Genomic DNA, 18,117 nt, shown 5'->3' with positions numbered 1-18,117 from the left:
GCAGAAATGGAAGGGGCAGCTTTCAGAGATCTGGTATACAGCACTGCATTTATTCATCTAGGTCAGCACACTGACAAACATTAAAACTAGGGTGATGAAAATGATGGGAAAATTCAGAAGCTGATAAATGGAAAATGAGAAGGCCCAGGGTATATCAGCAGGATAATTCATCTAATTCTAAGAAGGTAGTATTCAATTCTAATGAAAGCAAGTACAATCAAAACTAAGAGAAATGCAGGATTCTTATTTCATTAAAAATGCAGGTAAAATTCAATTTTATGCTCAGAGTAACAATATAAAATACTTTTAGGATGCACTGAAGGCTATTTATGGGCCAAAGACCCATAATGCACTTCAACTATTCAGTGCTGATAGAGATACATTGATTAGTGATAAAAACATGAAGCTAGAGAGATGGGCTGATAACTTCCCTAGTGCTCTCAACTGACCATCATTGATCGATGCTGAAACCACTGACCATTAATCATGTTGGAATTAATCAGTCTCTAGCTGAAGTTCCAACTGAAGAAGAGATTTTAAATGCCATCTGGCTACTTTCATGTGGCAAAATACCTGTTGCTGATTCTATTCCAGTTGAGACTTACAAGGTAGGGGATCCATTGCTCATACAAAAGCTGAATCAAGTTTTCAAGATTACATGACAAGAGGAGTTATAATCCAAGAGTTCAAGGAAGCGTCTATTGTTCATCTCTATGAAGGTATCACAGAGAAGATCTTTCTCTCTCTCTCTTAGTCACTGCTAGCAAGATTCTTGCTAGAATCCTCCTTAAGAGGCTGATCCTTCACCTAGAAAAATATCATCTACTTGACAGCCCATGTGGCTTCAGAAGGGACTGAGGAACAGTCAATATGGTGCTTGCTGGCTGACAACTCCAAAAGAAATGCCAGGAGCAGAACAAAAGTCTATATAAATTTGTAGTTCTGTTACTCTTATATAAAGACATTTGCATCAATCATTGATATTTTCAGTTGCAAGGATGTATGGAAAATTATGTCAAAATTTGGTTATCCAGAGAACTTCATCAATATAATACTTCATGATGGCATACTTGGTCAGGTTCTGGACAATGGAAAATAAGCTCAAGATTTTCTGATCAGAATGGAGTGAAACAAGGTCGTGTGCTTGCTCTCTTGCTTTTTTGCCATGATGTTTTCAGCCATGTTGTCAAACACCTTCAATAAGGACACACATGGTATCAAAGTCAGCTACTGCACTAATGGTAAAATTTTCAACTTATAAAGTTTATAAGTCAAAATTAAAGTGGTGGGAGAATTGGTACATAATTTTTTATTTTCAGATGACTGTGTAACCTCCAAAGCTTAAGATGCAACAAAAAATGGACTGATTCTCTGCTGCTTGTGCTAATTTTGGTCTAATAATCAGCACCAAGAAAACACAAGTACTCCATCAGCCAGCACTACACTATCCATATGTGATATTACCAGTTACAGCAAGTAGAGAAGTTTTGAACACTTTTGAACTCTGTGGATAATAAATTCATTTATCTTGGCAACATATTTTCCAGGGATCCCCTTATGTGGGAGGCTCCAAAGCAAAGTGTGGAAGAGAAGAGATATTAGCATAACTACCAAACTGAAGGTCTATATAGCCATTGTGCTGACCTGACATTGTGTCTGTGAAACTTGGACAGTCTACCAGTTCCATGCCAGGAAACTGAATCGCTTCCATTTGGATTGTCTTAGCAAGATTCTAAAGATCAATTGGCAGGATCAGGTACCAGACACTGAGGTCCTTTCTTGAATTGAACTGCCAAGGATCCCAACTCTACTGTAGAGAGCACACCTCCATTAGGCTGGCCACATGTTTCATATGCCAAATGTATGGTTTCCATAAAAGTCTTTTTGGCAAACTCAGACAAGACAAGCATTCACAAAGTGGTCAGAAAAAGTGATACAAGGATACACAAATTATCTCTTAAAAACTTAGTGCTGTGCTCTATGAGCAAAACAGAACTGAATTAACTCACAAGAAATGCAAGATACACAAAGTTAGAGAACCCATCCCAACTGTTTTCAAGGACTATTCTGAGCTCATACTGGTCTGATCACTCAGTCTGGCACAGTACCTTGGCTCTAACATAATGATGTCATTTTGATCCTCTTCAAGAATGAAGGACAACAACCAACCAGAAGGCACTCTGTGGAGGATGGGAGAGCTGAGTTGATAAGAGAAGGTTAGCAGAATTACCTAGCAGCAGTGAAGGACCAGTTAAAGGTTATGTAACAAATTTGTATCCACTTAGAATGTTATGCAATTTTCTTCATCTTTATATGAAGACAACAAATGGTGGGAGTGAATTAGGGCTGAGGTTTGGTGAAGTGTAATGGATGAAATGATGAGGAAGGCTGAGATTCAAAAGAGAACTGTGGCATTTAATTGGTTCACCAAGAGATCAAGATAGGAAGAAGAGGAGATAGACTGGGAGATCAAGAGATTGGAGGAGACAGTAGGAACAAAGACTTAAGCTCTTATGAGAAAAGGCAAAGGGAGAGGTGAAGAGACAATTGATTATAATAGGATAAGAGAGATTCATAATTCTTAAATATAGAAATGGTATATATGTGTATGATGGCAAAATCAAGGATATGAACACTTTGGTCTGTGGCTGAGGTTGGATAGAAGAGTAATTCACAGGTAAGTAGGCTAGGAACTGTATTTCATAATAGGTTTGTTGCAAGATTAAAACTAAATAATTTAAGTTCATCATTTCACAAAGCATTACAAAGATGACAGATTATAAATATTACTTGTTGTTAACATGGAATACTTCTCTTCCCTCAATTCCCTCATCAAATTAGCAATCTAATCTTATCTATTTAATCTAACAATATTTATCACCAAAACTCCTTTTCCCAATGGACACAATTGTTCTCCTTTAGGAATTCATCGAATCAGATGCTTCAATAGACTGCTAATTTGTACTAAAGTCTCTCCTTCCATGCTATTCCTTTCTAATCAACAGATACTAAACTGTGTATAAGAGTAAAAAGACCTTTCCTTAATATGGTAATATTAGCTAAAACCTAGAGCCAGCATTATATGCAAAAATTCATAGAATACATGATTTTTAAAAAGTATGTCCAATGTGCTAATCTCAGTTAGCTTTTGTCCAATGTCCAATTATTTGATATAATGCTAAAAATTGCCCAGGACAATTTTCAGTGAATAAAGTACCAGGCCTGCAAGTCAAAAAGACTCATCTTCCTGTGTTCAAATTTGAGCTCAAACAATTAATAGCTTTGGTTCCCTATGCAAATCCTTTCATCCCATTTGCCTCAGTTCCTCATCTGTAAAATGAGATAGAGATAGAATAGTAAACTACTCTAATTATCTTTGCCCCAAAAAAATCCAAAATGGGGTCACAGAGATTGGACACAACTGAAAAATGATAGAACAAAAAAATTAGCATAAGACAAGGAAAATATATATGGAAATTATACATCTAAAATCTATATTAAATTGTTTGCCATCTTAGAGAGAGGAGAGGATTCAAAAAGGAGAAAAATCTGGAACTTAAAATTTGATTAAAAAAATGAATTTTTAAAATTGTCTTTACATGAAATTGGGAAAAATAAAATCCTATTTTTAAAAAACTAAAAACATTATGCTACTAAATAAAATCAAAAAGAAAAAAAAAATCACCTTTCAGATATTATGGCTTATTCTAAAATAAAGAAGTTTCAACTAAAATAATAACCAACAGGATGATTTCAGAAAGGCCTGGAGAGACTTACATGAACTGATGCTGAGTGAAAAGAGCAGGACCAGGAGATCATTATATACTTCAACAACAATACTATATGACAATCAATTCTGAAGGACGTGGCTTTCTTCAACAATGAGATGAACCAAATCAGTTCATTTCTTAAATAGTGAATAGAAACAGCTACACCCAGCGAAAGAACTCTGGGAAATGAGTGTGAACCACTACATAGCATTTCCAGTCCCTCTGTTTTTGTCCTCTTGCATTTTTGATTTCCTTCACAGGTTAATTGTACATTATTTCAAAGTCCGATTCTTCTTGTGCAGCAAAATAACTGTATGGATATGTATACATATATTGTATTAACATATACTTTAACATATCTACCTGTCATTTGGGGGAGGGAGTGAGGGGAAGGACTGGAAAAAATGGAACAAAAGGTTTTGCAACTGTCAATGCTGAAAAATTACCCATGCGTATATCTTGTAACTAAGACGCTATAATAAATAAAAATAATAAAATATGTTTCAATCTATATTCAGTCTCTACAATTCTTTCTCTGGATATGATAGGACTTTCCATCCCACATCTATTAGAATTGTCTTGGATCACCACAATGATGAGAAGAGCTAAGTCCGTCATACTTGATCATCAAAGAATCTTGCTGTTGATGTACAATGTTCTGGTTCGGGTTACTTCATTTAGCATTTGCCCATGTAAATTTTTCCAAGCTGTTCTGAAATCAGTCTGTTTATCATTTCATATAGAATAAGAATATTCCAATACATTCATGTAACTAACCACTGAGAGGATGAAATATCAGTGAAAAACTTATAAAGAAACCATTAGCTCAAGTGAGGAGTTTTAGGATTTAGATAAAAAATTTTGAACTTCTTTTGTATGAAGTTCTATAGATTCTCTATTACAAAATCACAAAAAATATTTTTATGGGATCATTTAATTGAGGAATAGAAGGGGGGAAGAGGGGTGTCAATGTGGAAAGGGACCTATGTCTTCCAACCTGGAAGAGTAGTGATAATTGACAGACTCAATATCACCACTGATCATCAACATTTGATATGATCCATTTCTGACCAGGACAGGGTCACTGCTCCTTACACAGCTAGTGGCTATCCATTCCCAGAGTTCACACTATATTGATCTAGGACATTAAATGGACTGTCTGTAGCACCACTATGACTCAAAATTGTAGCTCAAATAATTCAGCTCCTCCAGTAGAAGATGTTTCAGGCATCTGACACTACATACAGCAATAAGGTCATGTTTCAAAAATCCCAGGCAAAATTTTTGTTCATTTCCACTCAAATACATGGTGGAACCTGAGAATGGATGGAGCTTAAGGCTGACACACATTAAAATTATTGGAATATATAAATCTGACATTACATACTACCTCCAAAATCATCATTTTGTTCATGTTTCCTTCTAACCTTTTAACTTAAGGAATATCCACGTGGATAAAGTGCTGGACCTGAAGTGTTAGAGACTCATCTATTCAGTTCAAATCTGGCCTCAGATACTTCCTAACTGTGTGACACTGGGGGAGTTTCAGTTTCTTCATCTGTAAAATGAACTGGAGAAGGAAATGCTAAACTATCCTTGCCAAGAAAAATCTAAAGGGCATCACAAAGAATTAGACATGACTGAAATGACTAAAAAAACAATAAAGTTAACTTAACCAATAACCATGGTCCCTACTCCCCAGTGTTTGCCTTATTTTTGACTGACTTCTCCTGAGCAATGACCATAACCAGGTCAATCCCTGGTAACTCCCGAGTTCTAAGTTCCTAAATTGATAGGCCCTGTCTAGGTACTAACTATTTCCCAGCAAGACAGGTTAATTTTATACATACTGAAATACAGAACATAAAAACACACACAATATATTTCAAATAATGTACTGTCTCAAATAACATTTGAGTGAATATTTTTAATATAACAAAAAATTTACAGTATTATAAAAGCAAATACTTTCTAATTAAGTGCTAATCTTAGTTGTAACTTATTTTTATAGTTAATCTACTGAAAATATTAGGTCTACTTCAAAAGGTTTGAAATTTTATTACATAAGTGTATGAGGAAACAGTATTTATACTTCAACAAAACGTTTGATTTTGTTTATGTAATACAGAGCTACACTGGAAAACCAACAGTAAAGTAATTTCTCACCTTGACCACGCCATCAAAGCCAGGAATTGTGTTGACCTTTGCTTTCTTAGCTAGTAATTTGCTTTCAATCTTGTCTCCCATGGCTTGAATAGCATGTGTATCAGGTCCAATGAAAGTCACACCTTCTGCTGCCTGTGGACACAATGAAACTTTTACTTTACAACAAAAATGTTACTAAGTGTTAGCTATGGGTTACCGTTTATAAGTAAATGAAGATATACAATCAGATCTAATTTGTTAAATAAGCTATTTACGCAAGATGTACCTTTAAAGCAGGTATTTTAACCTGTTTATTTTAAACCATATATGACCTTTTTAATTATATCCATCTTCTGATTCAAAACTCTTCTAATTAGTTTTTGTATAAAATAGAATTAGATGAAGGCATGATAATAATAATAGTAACATTTTTATAGTACTTTAAGATTTGTAAAGTATTTCCCATATATGGCATTTGACCTTCACAATAAACTTTTTAAGAAGGACATCTGTGACAGGATACAAACCCATGATCTAGCTTTTCTACCACTCAGCTGCCTTCTACCTTTCCTGGCTTCTTCCAAGTACCACCTAACAGTCTACTGCAGAGGGCCACAGATAGTGGGGGAACTCTGGGTAAGGTATAAAACCCTTCAGCCCAGAGAGAACCTGCTAACAATGTCTGGTTGGGCTCTCAGCTCCTGTGAGGGCTCTCTGCCTTCCTGAGAAATCAAGAGAGCAGAGACAACCTGTGCTGTGATTAAGCAGAGTGATACCAAATAGCAAAGAGTCATCTACACACAATAGCAAGTAGTTTATGTAGCATCCCATGCATAGTATATAGTTAGTGAATGCACAGTGTGCTTTGGTCACATATAGATAGAGAGATAGATAGATAGAGATAGATATAGAGATAGATATAGATATAGATATAGATATAGATATAGATATAGATATAGATATATAGTATATAAGGCTGACAGAATTTGGAATAAACAGATTCCTTGTTTGTCCCTCCATGTGAGTCCTGCCTTTTTACTCCTCTTCTAACAAGGATTCAGACTGGTACCAAGGTCGACCAGAGAGCTAGTCTGGACACAATAGTCTACCATCTACAAGAAGACTTTCTCCATCCTAGTGCCTTCCCTACTTAATATTCATTGTGTAAATATTTTATGTACATTTGTTTGTTTACCATCTCCCCCTGCCTCCATCCATCTTAGCTCTTGAGTTCCCATGATAAGTACTGATTTTTACATTTCTTTATATCTTCTAAGCTTATGAGCGTAGCAGGTATTAATAAATGTTCACTAACTGGCTATCTACTATACTACTTATCTAAAAGTATTTTAATTTAAAACTTAAAATTCTCTTTTGAATAACAAAACTGTCTATGCTATTTTGTACTATTAATCAATCTGTCCCAGCACCTCTCCCGCACTCATACACAAGATAGTGCTTTAAGAACAAGGATGCTTAAGTGCCCCTTTGCATCTATAGATATAATCTAGTAATTTCTTGTCACTTTGGTTATTCATTTGGTCATTTATATTGATAATTTTCCTAATATTGAACCAGCCCTGCATTCTTGGAATAAATTCCACTTAGTTGCAATATATGGATTATCACCTGGATAAGGTGATAGATAAATTGTTGTAATCTCTTTGCTAATATTTTATTTAAAATTTTCACATCAACATTCATTAGGGAAATTAGTCTATAATTTTCTTTCTCTGTTTCAGCCCTTCTTGGTTTAGATATTAGCACCATAATAGTGTCATAAAAGGAATTGGGGGAACTTCCTTCTTCTCCTATTTTTCCAAATAGTTTATATAATATTAGAACTAATTGTTCCTTAAATGTTTGGGAGAATTCACTTGTAAATTCATCTGGCCCTGGAGATTTTTTTTCTTATTAAGTTCAATATGGAGAACAATGATTTGTTTAATTTCCTTTTCAAAAATGGGATTATTTAAGTAATTTATCTCCTCACCTGGTAATCCAGGCAATCTATATATTTTTTGTAATCCTTATTATATTGTCAAATTTTTGGCATACATTCTAGGCAAAATAGCTGCTAATTATTACTTTAATTTCCTCTTCAATGAGGGTAATTTTTCTTTTTTGACAGTAAATTTTGTTTTTTTCTTTTTCTAATCAAATTAACCAAAGGTTTTACTCTTTTGTTGTTGTTTTTTTTCCCTTATAAAACCATTACTTAGTTTTATTTTCCATTTCAATAGTTTTCTTACTTTCTAATTTTGTTAATCTCTTTTGATTTTCAGAATTTCTCATTTGGTATTAAATTGAGTTCTGTTTTGTTTTTGTTCTAGCTTGTTTAGTTGCATGCCCAATTCATTGGTGTCCTCTTTATTTTATTTGTGTTAGTTAGCATTTTAAGATATACAGTTTTCACTAAGAATTGCTTTGATTACATCCCATGAGTTTTGGTGTGTTGTCTTATTATTGTCATTCTCTTGGATGAAATTACAGATTGTTTCTCTGATTTGTTCTTTGATCCACCCATTCTTTAGGAACAGATTAGTTTCCAATTAATTTTTGTTCTATTTTTTCATGTTCCTATAACATGTATTTTCTAGGTAAAAGGGATTTTTTTAGTGAATATGAATATATACATATATTTCTCCTCAATCACATGTTAAAGCAATTAACAATGATTCAAAAGAATAACTAATAAAGCTAAAACTCTTTCCCCTCCTATTCCCATTCAAAGGATATTATACCATCCCCTCCATATCACAAAAATCAAAGAATGTGTGTGTTGGTCTGACATAAACATATTTAAATTTCATTCCACAGACTGTTATGCCACAGTCTCCTTGAATTGTCCTACCTCAGTTATTCTGGCCCAATACCCAGGTTGTAACATCACCTTTTCCTCTTAATCATCAGGATGTTTGATAAGGAGAAAGATCTTCTATTTTAGACATCATGACCCCACACCCTCCCTACTTATCAAAATGTCCAAAATCCAGTGCCTTCCCCACCCTGTCAGAACTGTACTGATAATCCCTTCCAGCTCTCAGTACTCTGACTCCAACCCCTACCTTGGTCTACTCCCTGGTAGCTTGAAGCCATGTGTATATATAATTCACGGGAAGAACACATTGCAGCTGGATGCTTTAGGCATCATAACCCCAGCACAATTTCTCCCTCTCAGAAATCCAAATAAAATATTAAAAACTCTCCTATCGCTTATTGCCTCAGTTTCTCTGGGCATTACAAGATAAATGTAGAAAGGAAAAAAGATAAGAATGGAAACAAAAGAAAAGACAAATATATTATTCTTTCACTAGGACTATTGCATGAACGCCTTAATTACAGCTGTCCCAAATGAAAGAAGTTATTATGGCATTCATGTACACAAGATGGGCAAATGATGCATGACATTAGAAGTTAGAAGAATTTGTAGCTGGTTGCTTTGACTGTTTCAAAGATTACCAATTGAATTGATCAGTGACAATTTGGAGAGAAAACTGCCCCAAATTCTGTCCTATTTAACACTTTTTATCATTGACTTGGGTAGCAACATTGTAATGATATAAGAAGAGACAAATTTGACATAATCGAGATTCAAAAAAGACACTGACTAGCTACAAGTTTAGAATTTTAAAAAGTGAACATTAGTATTAATAAATGTAAAATTTGTATTTGAGTAAGAAAAAAAAAACAACCAAAAATAAAAAAGGGCCATGAATATGATGGGGGGGACCTTGCCTTATTTAACAGTATTAGAGAAAATGAGATTTAAGGATTTGGGTAAACTATTTATTATTCTACATGAAATTAAATAAGATTCAGGTTTCTCTATAACAGATAATCAGGGTTTGCCAAAGTCAAATTAAGGCCAAGGAATAGCTCCCCATGATAAATAACTCACTGAAAACCTGGAAATTACCTAATGCTGTTAATCCATAATAACATCTCATACTATCAGTGCAACTAAAAGCTCAAAATTAACATTATAAAATGTAATTATTTTGGTTTTAGATTTTTTTTTTTTTTTTGGTAATCATCTTGAAGACAAATTTGCAAAAACACATGTTTTAAAGTACACCTGGAAAAATTATACAACAGAATCCAAATGACAAAAACTATTTTCATAGACATGAGATATGAATTAAAACAAAATGTCAACTCTAACCTTCAATTTATAGAAATGCAAAAGGTGGAGGAGGGAGGGAACACAGTACTTTTAAAATAGGAGAAAGATTTTACTGAACCAAATTTCAACTAAAAGTAATTCCTTAATATACATACACATAGAAGACCCTAAAAATAGGTCCCCAAAAGTCTGAAATGAAGGACTGTTTAATTTACAACTATACCCTAAATTACAGCTAAAATAATTTAAATTACCAAAACAAATATATAACCCTAAATATTTTATCCCCCGAGTTGAATAACGTGAAAATAAAAATCTATTGGCTTTGTCAGTAGCAAAATCAAGTATTTTACCCATCTAAAAATCTTAAACATTTAAGATAATCTGCTTTCAACATTTAAAGTTTAATTTTTTTTAATATTCCAAAGTCTAAAATGTCAGTTAACTTGAATTTCCTGTTATTACTAAACAAGTTTATAGGAAATGTGAATAAAGACAAATGAAATAAGCAAGAATTTTCTCTGGATGTCTTCCACATAGCCTGTCTTTCATTCAAGCCTAAAATTTTACATGATAAAGGAAATCTGTGGAACTAATCCCAGAAACCTCTTTCTGTTTTCTTGCCTAACACCTCTAGGGCACAGAAAATACAAAATGCTTCATTTGCATCCTTAAACATTAGAAACTGAGAATGAGCCTTTTCAGCTGCAAATGTTATTGCATCTACATTTCCAGAGGAGAAAGAAGGTTAAACAGCCTACTCAGGTTTATGTTAACTCATCTCTTTTTAGTACTCAGATCAGCACAAAGAGTAGAGAATGTGGAAGCTTAACTGCCCAACCTCTTTCTTCCTTACATTCAATTAGACTCTGGAAATGGATATCACTGCTGATTATAAGAAGATAAAGAAAAGAAATCAGGTATGTACAAAGGAAATGGCAAACACTAACAAGTGTAATCTGGATTCTCCAGTTTTACACAAAGCATTTTTAGATCTTAATACAATAATAATTTTTAAAAAATCATTCCAAAGTTATTGAAAAACTAAAAATCTGTTTCAGAGAGCTAAACAATTATATTTTAGTGTTTTACCCTAAAAATAGGAAAAGTATTCAAAGAATTAATTTTGTTGAGTCTTTTCAATGACTTTCTGACACAATAGGTATTAAGCACCTCATTCCAAAATTTAAGTCACAAAATTTTAAAAATGAAGACAGTAAATAAATACTTAACAATCAGACGACCACAAAGTAAAAAATCTTGCAGTTTCCAATTTCTACTTCAAAAAGAAAAAAAAAAAAAAGATTTTAATTAGTTACAAGAAATAAGCTCCCCACCCACCCACCCACCCCCAGGATAGAAAGAAAAAGTATTAGGACAATTCCTGGGATTTTGGAATATTGCTTTCCTTGGTATTTTACACTTGAATTTGAAGAAAACTACATTGAAAGAGTAAGAATTCTCAAAACAATTGTTGTAATAATAGCAATGTAACAACTTGGCCACTCACACTCAACTCTCTCACCTAGGCTCCAAGAGTGATTATATAACTTAAAAAGTTGTGCATTCCTAGAGAACCAAATTACAACCAAATTCCTAAAAAATTATAATCTTAGAATAGTTGTGTTCTGACCTTTTGTTATTATTGTTGCTTTTTAATAGGAGGAAATATATACACAAGAGTAGTTTATATTTTTAGTCATGTGATCTATGATGTGGGGCCATGTGAATAATTCACAATGGCCATTCTCTTTGGCAAAAACTAGATTTATTTAAAAAGAGATTACAGACAAAATGAAGGGATACAATTAATACTAGAAATGGTAAATATGAAATAGAATAAGAGAACACAGGAAAGACAAGTTCCTTGGTGGAATTCATTTACCCAGTAGAAATGAAGGGTACCGCTTCTAAGGGAAATATAGCAATAATCCTAAGGTCCCTTGACTTTAGAGTGCTATTGTTCTAACAATCTGTCTGTCAATGATTCTAAACTCTCTTGGCAGTAAGAAAATAATAATATAGTTATAATCTGTTGGTCAGTGATAACCAAGTTCTTGAGACTATATAGTGAATAGACCACTCCTTAAACTTAGCTGTAAGCCATAAAATTAGCAAGTAAGTGACATGAAACTCTGGTCTCTCTAACTTTTCCTATAAATTTGTCTTCTTGTCCCTGGTTCTTTGCTAAATCCTTTTAGGAACTTAGCCTACTTAAATGGACAGACAGTAATTATGGTGTCTTTCTTTCCTTTTTCCCTTCCCCTTTGCCACTTGGTATCTCCCCTAACTCCACTATGTTTTCCAAGCCCATTTCTCTTCTTTACAACTAACTAACTCTTTTAGCTTGCTAAATCCTTTTTAGGATTTAGCCTGCCAGCTAAGGGCATGCCCCAATATCATGGGATACTCCCTTTCAACTGGGAAATTGTGAGTTCCACTGAGGAACTTGTCTTACATATGCTCTCCCACTCTATTTCATATATATATACCATTCCCAGTGTCTATTCTATCATTTTATTTGTAACTTCTTTCTAAATAAATCTACCTTTTGCCAAAGAAAATGGCCATTGTGAATTCTTCACATGACTGAACCACAACTTTTGGTGCCTACCATCATTTGGTGACAAATCACACATCATAAATCACATCAAGCATTCTGAGCTTGGAGTTGCAGAGAAGTTTAGCAGCTATATAATTCAAATCATAGCCAAAAAAAGAGTTGTACCAGGAACACACCCAGCAAGTGTGATTTTTTTTTCCCCCAGATTTATTTTTCCTGGCTGGCAGCTATGTGGCACTGTGGATAGGGAATGAGTCCTAGATTTTCTTTATCTATAAGATAAAGATATATATATCTATATAAAGATATCTATATCTATATCTATCTATATCTATATCTATATCTATATCTATATCTATATCTATATCTATATCTATATCTATATAAGTCCAAATTCAGCCTCTGACACAGATTAGTTGTATGGCCCTGATCAAATTACTTAACTTCTACCCCAGTTTTTTTAACTGTAAAATGGAGAAAATAGCACCTACTTCTCAGAATTGTTGTATTAAATGAACTAATGTTTTTTTTTTTAATTAAAGCTGTTTATTTTCAAAACATATGCACACATAATTCTCAACATTCACCCTTGTAAAACCTTGTATTTCAATTTTTTCCCCTTCCTTCCCCCCCTCCCCAGATAGCAAGTAATCCAATAGGTTAAATGTGTGCAATTCTTCCATACATATTTCCACAATTACCATGCTGCACATGAAAACTCAGATCAAAAAGTGAAAATACTATGTTGTGATCCACACTCAATCCCCACAGTCATCTCTCTATGTACAGATGGCTCTCTCCATCATAAGTACATTGCAACTGGCCTGAATCATCTTGCTGTTGAAAAGAGTCAGAATAGATCATTGGTGTTGCTGATATTTTCCTGGTTCTACTCATTTCACTTAGCATCAGTTCATGTAGGTCATCCTGCTGATCATTTCTTATAGAACAATAATATTCCATAATATTCATGTACCATAACTTATTCAGCCATGTAAACTTATGGGCAGTCACCCAGTTTTCATGTTCTTGCCAGTACAAAAAGGGCTGGCTACAATAGTTTAGCAAATTTTTTTACATAACATCTAAAATTATCCATAATTTCCACACACTTTGCTTAATTCTAACTACTGAAACCAAACAGAGTAAGTATAATTCTTCCACAAGATAGCCTTTCACATATTTAAATTCTCCTGAATTCAAATCAGATTTCCGACACTTACTAGCTGTGTGACCCTGAACATGTCACTTAAACCTGTTTGTTTCAGTTCCTCATTTGTAAAATGAGGAGAAGGAAACTGCAAACCTGTCCAGTATCTTTGGCAAGAAAAATCAAAATGGGACCACAAAGAGTTGGACACAAATGAATAACAAAAGGGGGGAGATATTATCTATATTACTAGTCTTACAAGCTTTTTGTGAGGAAGTTCACACTATATATGTTAAATATAACTAATGTTGAAAATAAGATACTGTATATGAGATGAAATGATGGAGATACCTAAGACTGTAATGCCAGAGAAATTGAGGCAAGATAGAAATTAGAGAGTATTTGATAATTTATTAAATGGGAGAGATTTACCAGGACCAAATGGATCCATGTTTTGGTCCCAGGGCTGAATGAGACTATTGTCTCCAAGAATCCAGCAAACAATGTGAGTTCTCAATGACATATATATAAGCACTGTGGAGTAGAAGAGAGCTCCAGAGAGCAGAACTATGATAATAATGGACAGGTGAAAATGCAAAAGGAAAATTTAGGCTTGACGTCCAGGGGGAAAATTTCCTAACAACTAGAGCTATAAAAATTACAATGAGACACTTCAAGAGATGGTGAATTCCCCTCCCTGTATATAGCCTCTTCAAGCAGAGGCGATACAACTAACAATGAGGTATTTAGAATGGGAATAACTTTCATGTACAGATTAGACTGAGTGACCTCTAAGGACTCTTCCAACTCTCAAGTTTTGTCAAATATTTATTAGATGTTTTCTATGTTCCAGAAACTATGCTACAGGTTATGAACAGAAAGAAAAAAAAAATTAAAGTTCTTGTCCTCAAGGCCATGTGCATTTTATAGAGGAAAATAGTATCTGAACATATATAAAGTATATGCAAAAGAAACACAGATTTTTTGGGGAGGGAAGGGAGGAGAGAAAAGCAAATACCTAAACAGGTTAGAGGGGAAAAGGCCTGAAGGAAACTAAAAAAAATTCCCATGAGTCTGAAATTGAAATGATAAAACACTGATTACTCACTAAAATAATAGAAAAGCATAATGCAAAAAAAGAAAGTAAAAAAGAAATCCAAAATTCCACTGTGATTGCCAAAAGGTTCCAGCCCAATAAGTTTACAATACATTTCAGTTTCATTGGCTACAAAATTTCTTCATATCTAGTTCCTATAAGAACTAATGTATTTTAACTATTATAAAAAGTTATATAATTATACATGTAATAAAAGATTTAAAACACTTAAATTACTATACAATGCCTTATATTTTGGGGTAAACTGTGGTCCACATAAGCAACTGTTAACTTAATCTGCATGTAAATAAAATAAAGGAAAAGATATTTATAAACTATATCTGCTGATGAAGTCCTGGATGGCTTCAGAGAAAAGACTGAATTGTCCTGAGGTAAAAAAGAAAGGGTACTTACTGATGGACATCAGTTTAACCTTACAGTCCCACCTTGCAATGTCTAGCCAAGAAATCCAGGTTATGGAGACCCACCCTCTGTGGGAATTATGGACACCCTAATCTTGCTGGGTGCTGTCAGAAATCCTAGTCCCTTCCCTGAGGTTAAATTTTCTCTATAAATCTGTTCATGGCCCATGTCATCTTTTGTTCAATCCACTGTAACATTCTGCCTCATGGTAATCTTTATTCTAATCCCTCCCCCATCCCATAGGCTGCCTCCCTTCTCATCCCCCCATCATGGTTTCTTTCCTCTTATCCATCTCCCCCTGCCACACACTATGCCTCATGTTATCTATCTCTTCCTTATAAACTAACTCTTTTAGGGTGCTAAAATCCCTTTTAGGATTTAGCCTGCCTACTAAGGGCATGACAAAATTTCTCAGTTTCTTAAGGTATTTCCTTTCTCCTGGCTAATTGTGAATTTCACTAGGAAACTTGTTTTTTCCATCATTAATTATTACAACTCCTTTCCTTGCTCTCCCAATCCTCTATTATCTCTCTTCATTTTGCTGTAACCTCTTCTCCTTTAGCCAAAGAGAATAGCCATTGTGAATTCTTCACATGATCAAACCCTAACATTTGAGCTCTAATAAATGATATCACCTGGTGCCTACAACCACATCACTTACTACCTAGTTAAAATAAGTAAATTTCCACATTCTCAAAGGAACATTTTATATTTAAAAGCATACATACCTTCTGATGTGAAAAAAAAATTCTTTGCTCAATACGTTGTATCTACATTTAAATCCTACTTCAACCACTAACTACATGATTATAGGGAAGTCACAAAATCTCTGACCTTCAGTTTCCTCATCAATAAGAGAGATGTGCTTATTACTGCATGTATTACAAGGATCAATTAAAATGGCATATTAAAAAAAAGATGTAAAACACTTAAATTACTATACAATGCCTTATATTTGGAGTAAACAGTGGTCTATGTAAACAACTATTAACTTAATCATATGGTTTGGTCATATGTGTGATATAAATGACAGAAATAATCCTGCATTAAAATCCTCAGTAAGTTAGAAATGTTTATATAGCATTGTTATTCAGTCCCGTTCAATTCTTCTGTTGACACCATGGATCATACTGTCCATAGCATTTTCTTGGCAAAGATAAATGGAGTAGTTTGCTATTTATTTCTCAAAAGGATTAAGGCAAACAGGGGTCTTAAAGGAATTGTTCAGCGTCAACTAGTGTCTAGGACTAGATTTGAACTCAGATCCAGAGTCAGTTGCTTTATCCACTGAGCCACTTGCCTTATATATAGAATAACAATTCACTAAGGAATCAAGAAAAATAATTAACACTTTTACTTATTAATATTCCTAATTTTTATGTTAGCATTGACAGTGACAGATCCATTATCTACCTATATCTCCTCTCTCCTTACCAGAAAGGTTTGGCTAAATTTTTCCTTAAAGGTACTAAATAATAGAACTATCATTTATAAAACACTTCAAGGTTTACAACATATTTTACAAATATTATTTCATAACTCTTTAGGGAGAAGAAAACTGAGGCAGCAGAGATTGTGACTCAGCCCAGTTACACAGAGCCAATGTATATCTGAGACTAAATTTGAACTCCCCTTCCCAAGTTTAGTATTCCATTCACTGATCAGGTGTTATGGGCCAGAACTCTGAACTTGAAACAAGGATTCTTACAAGGTGTTAAAGACAGTGGAATTGATAAATACAATGATTATCTAGTTTAGCATGGTGATTAAGTTTCTAGTTCAGTATATGTACTTAGTACTTAGTACAAGATTCACACCTATGATAACGGAGTACATAACAGCCAGCTAGGACTAGATGAGATTCATTCCATCTTCAGTGAGGCTCCTGGTGGCAGGTTCTCCTCCTTCACTCCCCCCACTGAAACCAAGGCCTTTCTGAAGGCCTCTAGGAAAGCTATCCAGCATCAAGCAAGGAGAAAATGAAGGATTTGGAGAGACCTCCAGAAAACCAGCAGAACACTACAATGAGGTCCTAGGTTACTTGGGGGATTGGCAGAGAGCCTGAAATACTGATAAAATTACTTCAAGGCAAGCAAGGAAGAGCACTGATGGGGATGAGTTTAATTAGTTTCATCTTCTGGGGAAGTCCTGAGTAGCCCCACATTGAGATATCCATTCAGAAATGCCAGTTATGGATATTCTAGATACTCTGGAGTAAAACTCCCAGCTTAAAATTCCCTTAGAAATCTGCCTCTGGTCCAAGCTATATTTGCTGAACCTCTTTGGATTGAGCCCTCATTAACTGAATTCCACTAGGGAACTTGTCTTTTCCATTGTAAACTGTTAAAACCTCTTTCCTTGCTAAGTATATGTTCTCCAACTCTATTTCATGTTTATCATTCCTAGTGTCTTCATATTTTCTGTAACCTCTTCTCCTAAATAAACCTGTCTTTGCTAAAGAGAATGGCCACCCTGAATTCTTCACATGACTGAATCCCAACATTTGATGCCTATATCAATCTCATCATCAGGTGTTAATCCCCAAACACAACATTTGAATACATTGTTTGGTGAATTGCTACCCTAAATCATATTGGTACCTCTTAGCAAACCTGAAAAGTGACAAATCTGTCCAAAAAACTTTATTAGATAAGGGACTAAGCCTCAAATTCTGTTTCTCTTACGATAAAGTTGTGCTGTGATTTTCAGATCATCTGTATTCAGGAGCCCTTCAGATTTGTCCTGGGTCCCAAAACTACATGAATTACTATATGCATTCTTATTAACCAGATATAATTCCATATGGAGGCAAGGCAAAGACATAGTCAACATAACAACTAAGGG

General features: G+C 34.3%; 1 protein-coding gene across 2 annotated transcripts in view; it reads right to left on the bottom strand.

Moving 5' to 3' along the window:
- Positions 1-18,117, bottom strand: part of PCCA (propionyl-CoA carboxylase subunit alpha) — a 447,428-nt gene that overhangs the window by 292,030 nt on the left and 137,281 nt on the right. For both annotated transcript variants that reach the window (XM_031958625.1, XM_031958626.1), the window contains one exon: positions 5,937-6,068. In XM_031958625.1, coding sequence (XP_031814485.1) covers positions 5,937-6,068 — 132 coding nt within the window. The remainder of the gene's footprint in view (positions 1-5,936; positions 6,069-18,117) is intronic.

Source organism: Sarcophilus harrisii, chromosome 3 (assembly GCF_902635505.1).
Source record: "Sarcophilus harrisii chromosome 3, mSarHar1.11, whole genome shotgun sequence".
NCBI lineage: Eukaryota > Metazoa > Chordata > Mammalia > Dasyuromorphia > Dasyuridae > Sarcophilus > Sarcophilus harrisii.
The sequence above is the reverse complement of the archived record's forward strand: the minus strand, read 5'-3'. Positions and strand labels throughout refer to the sequence as shown.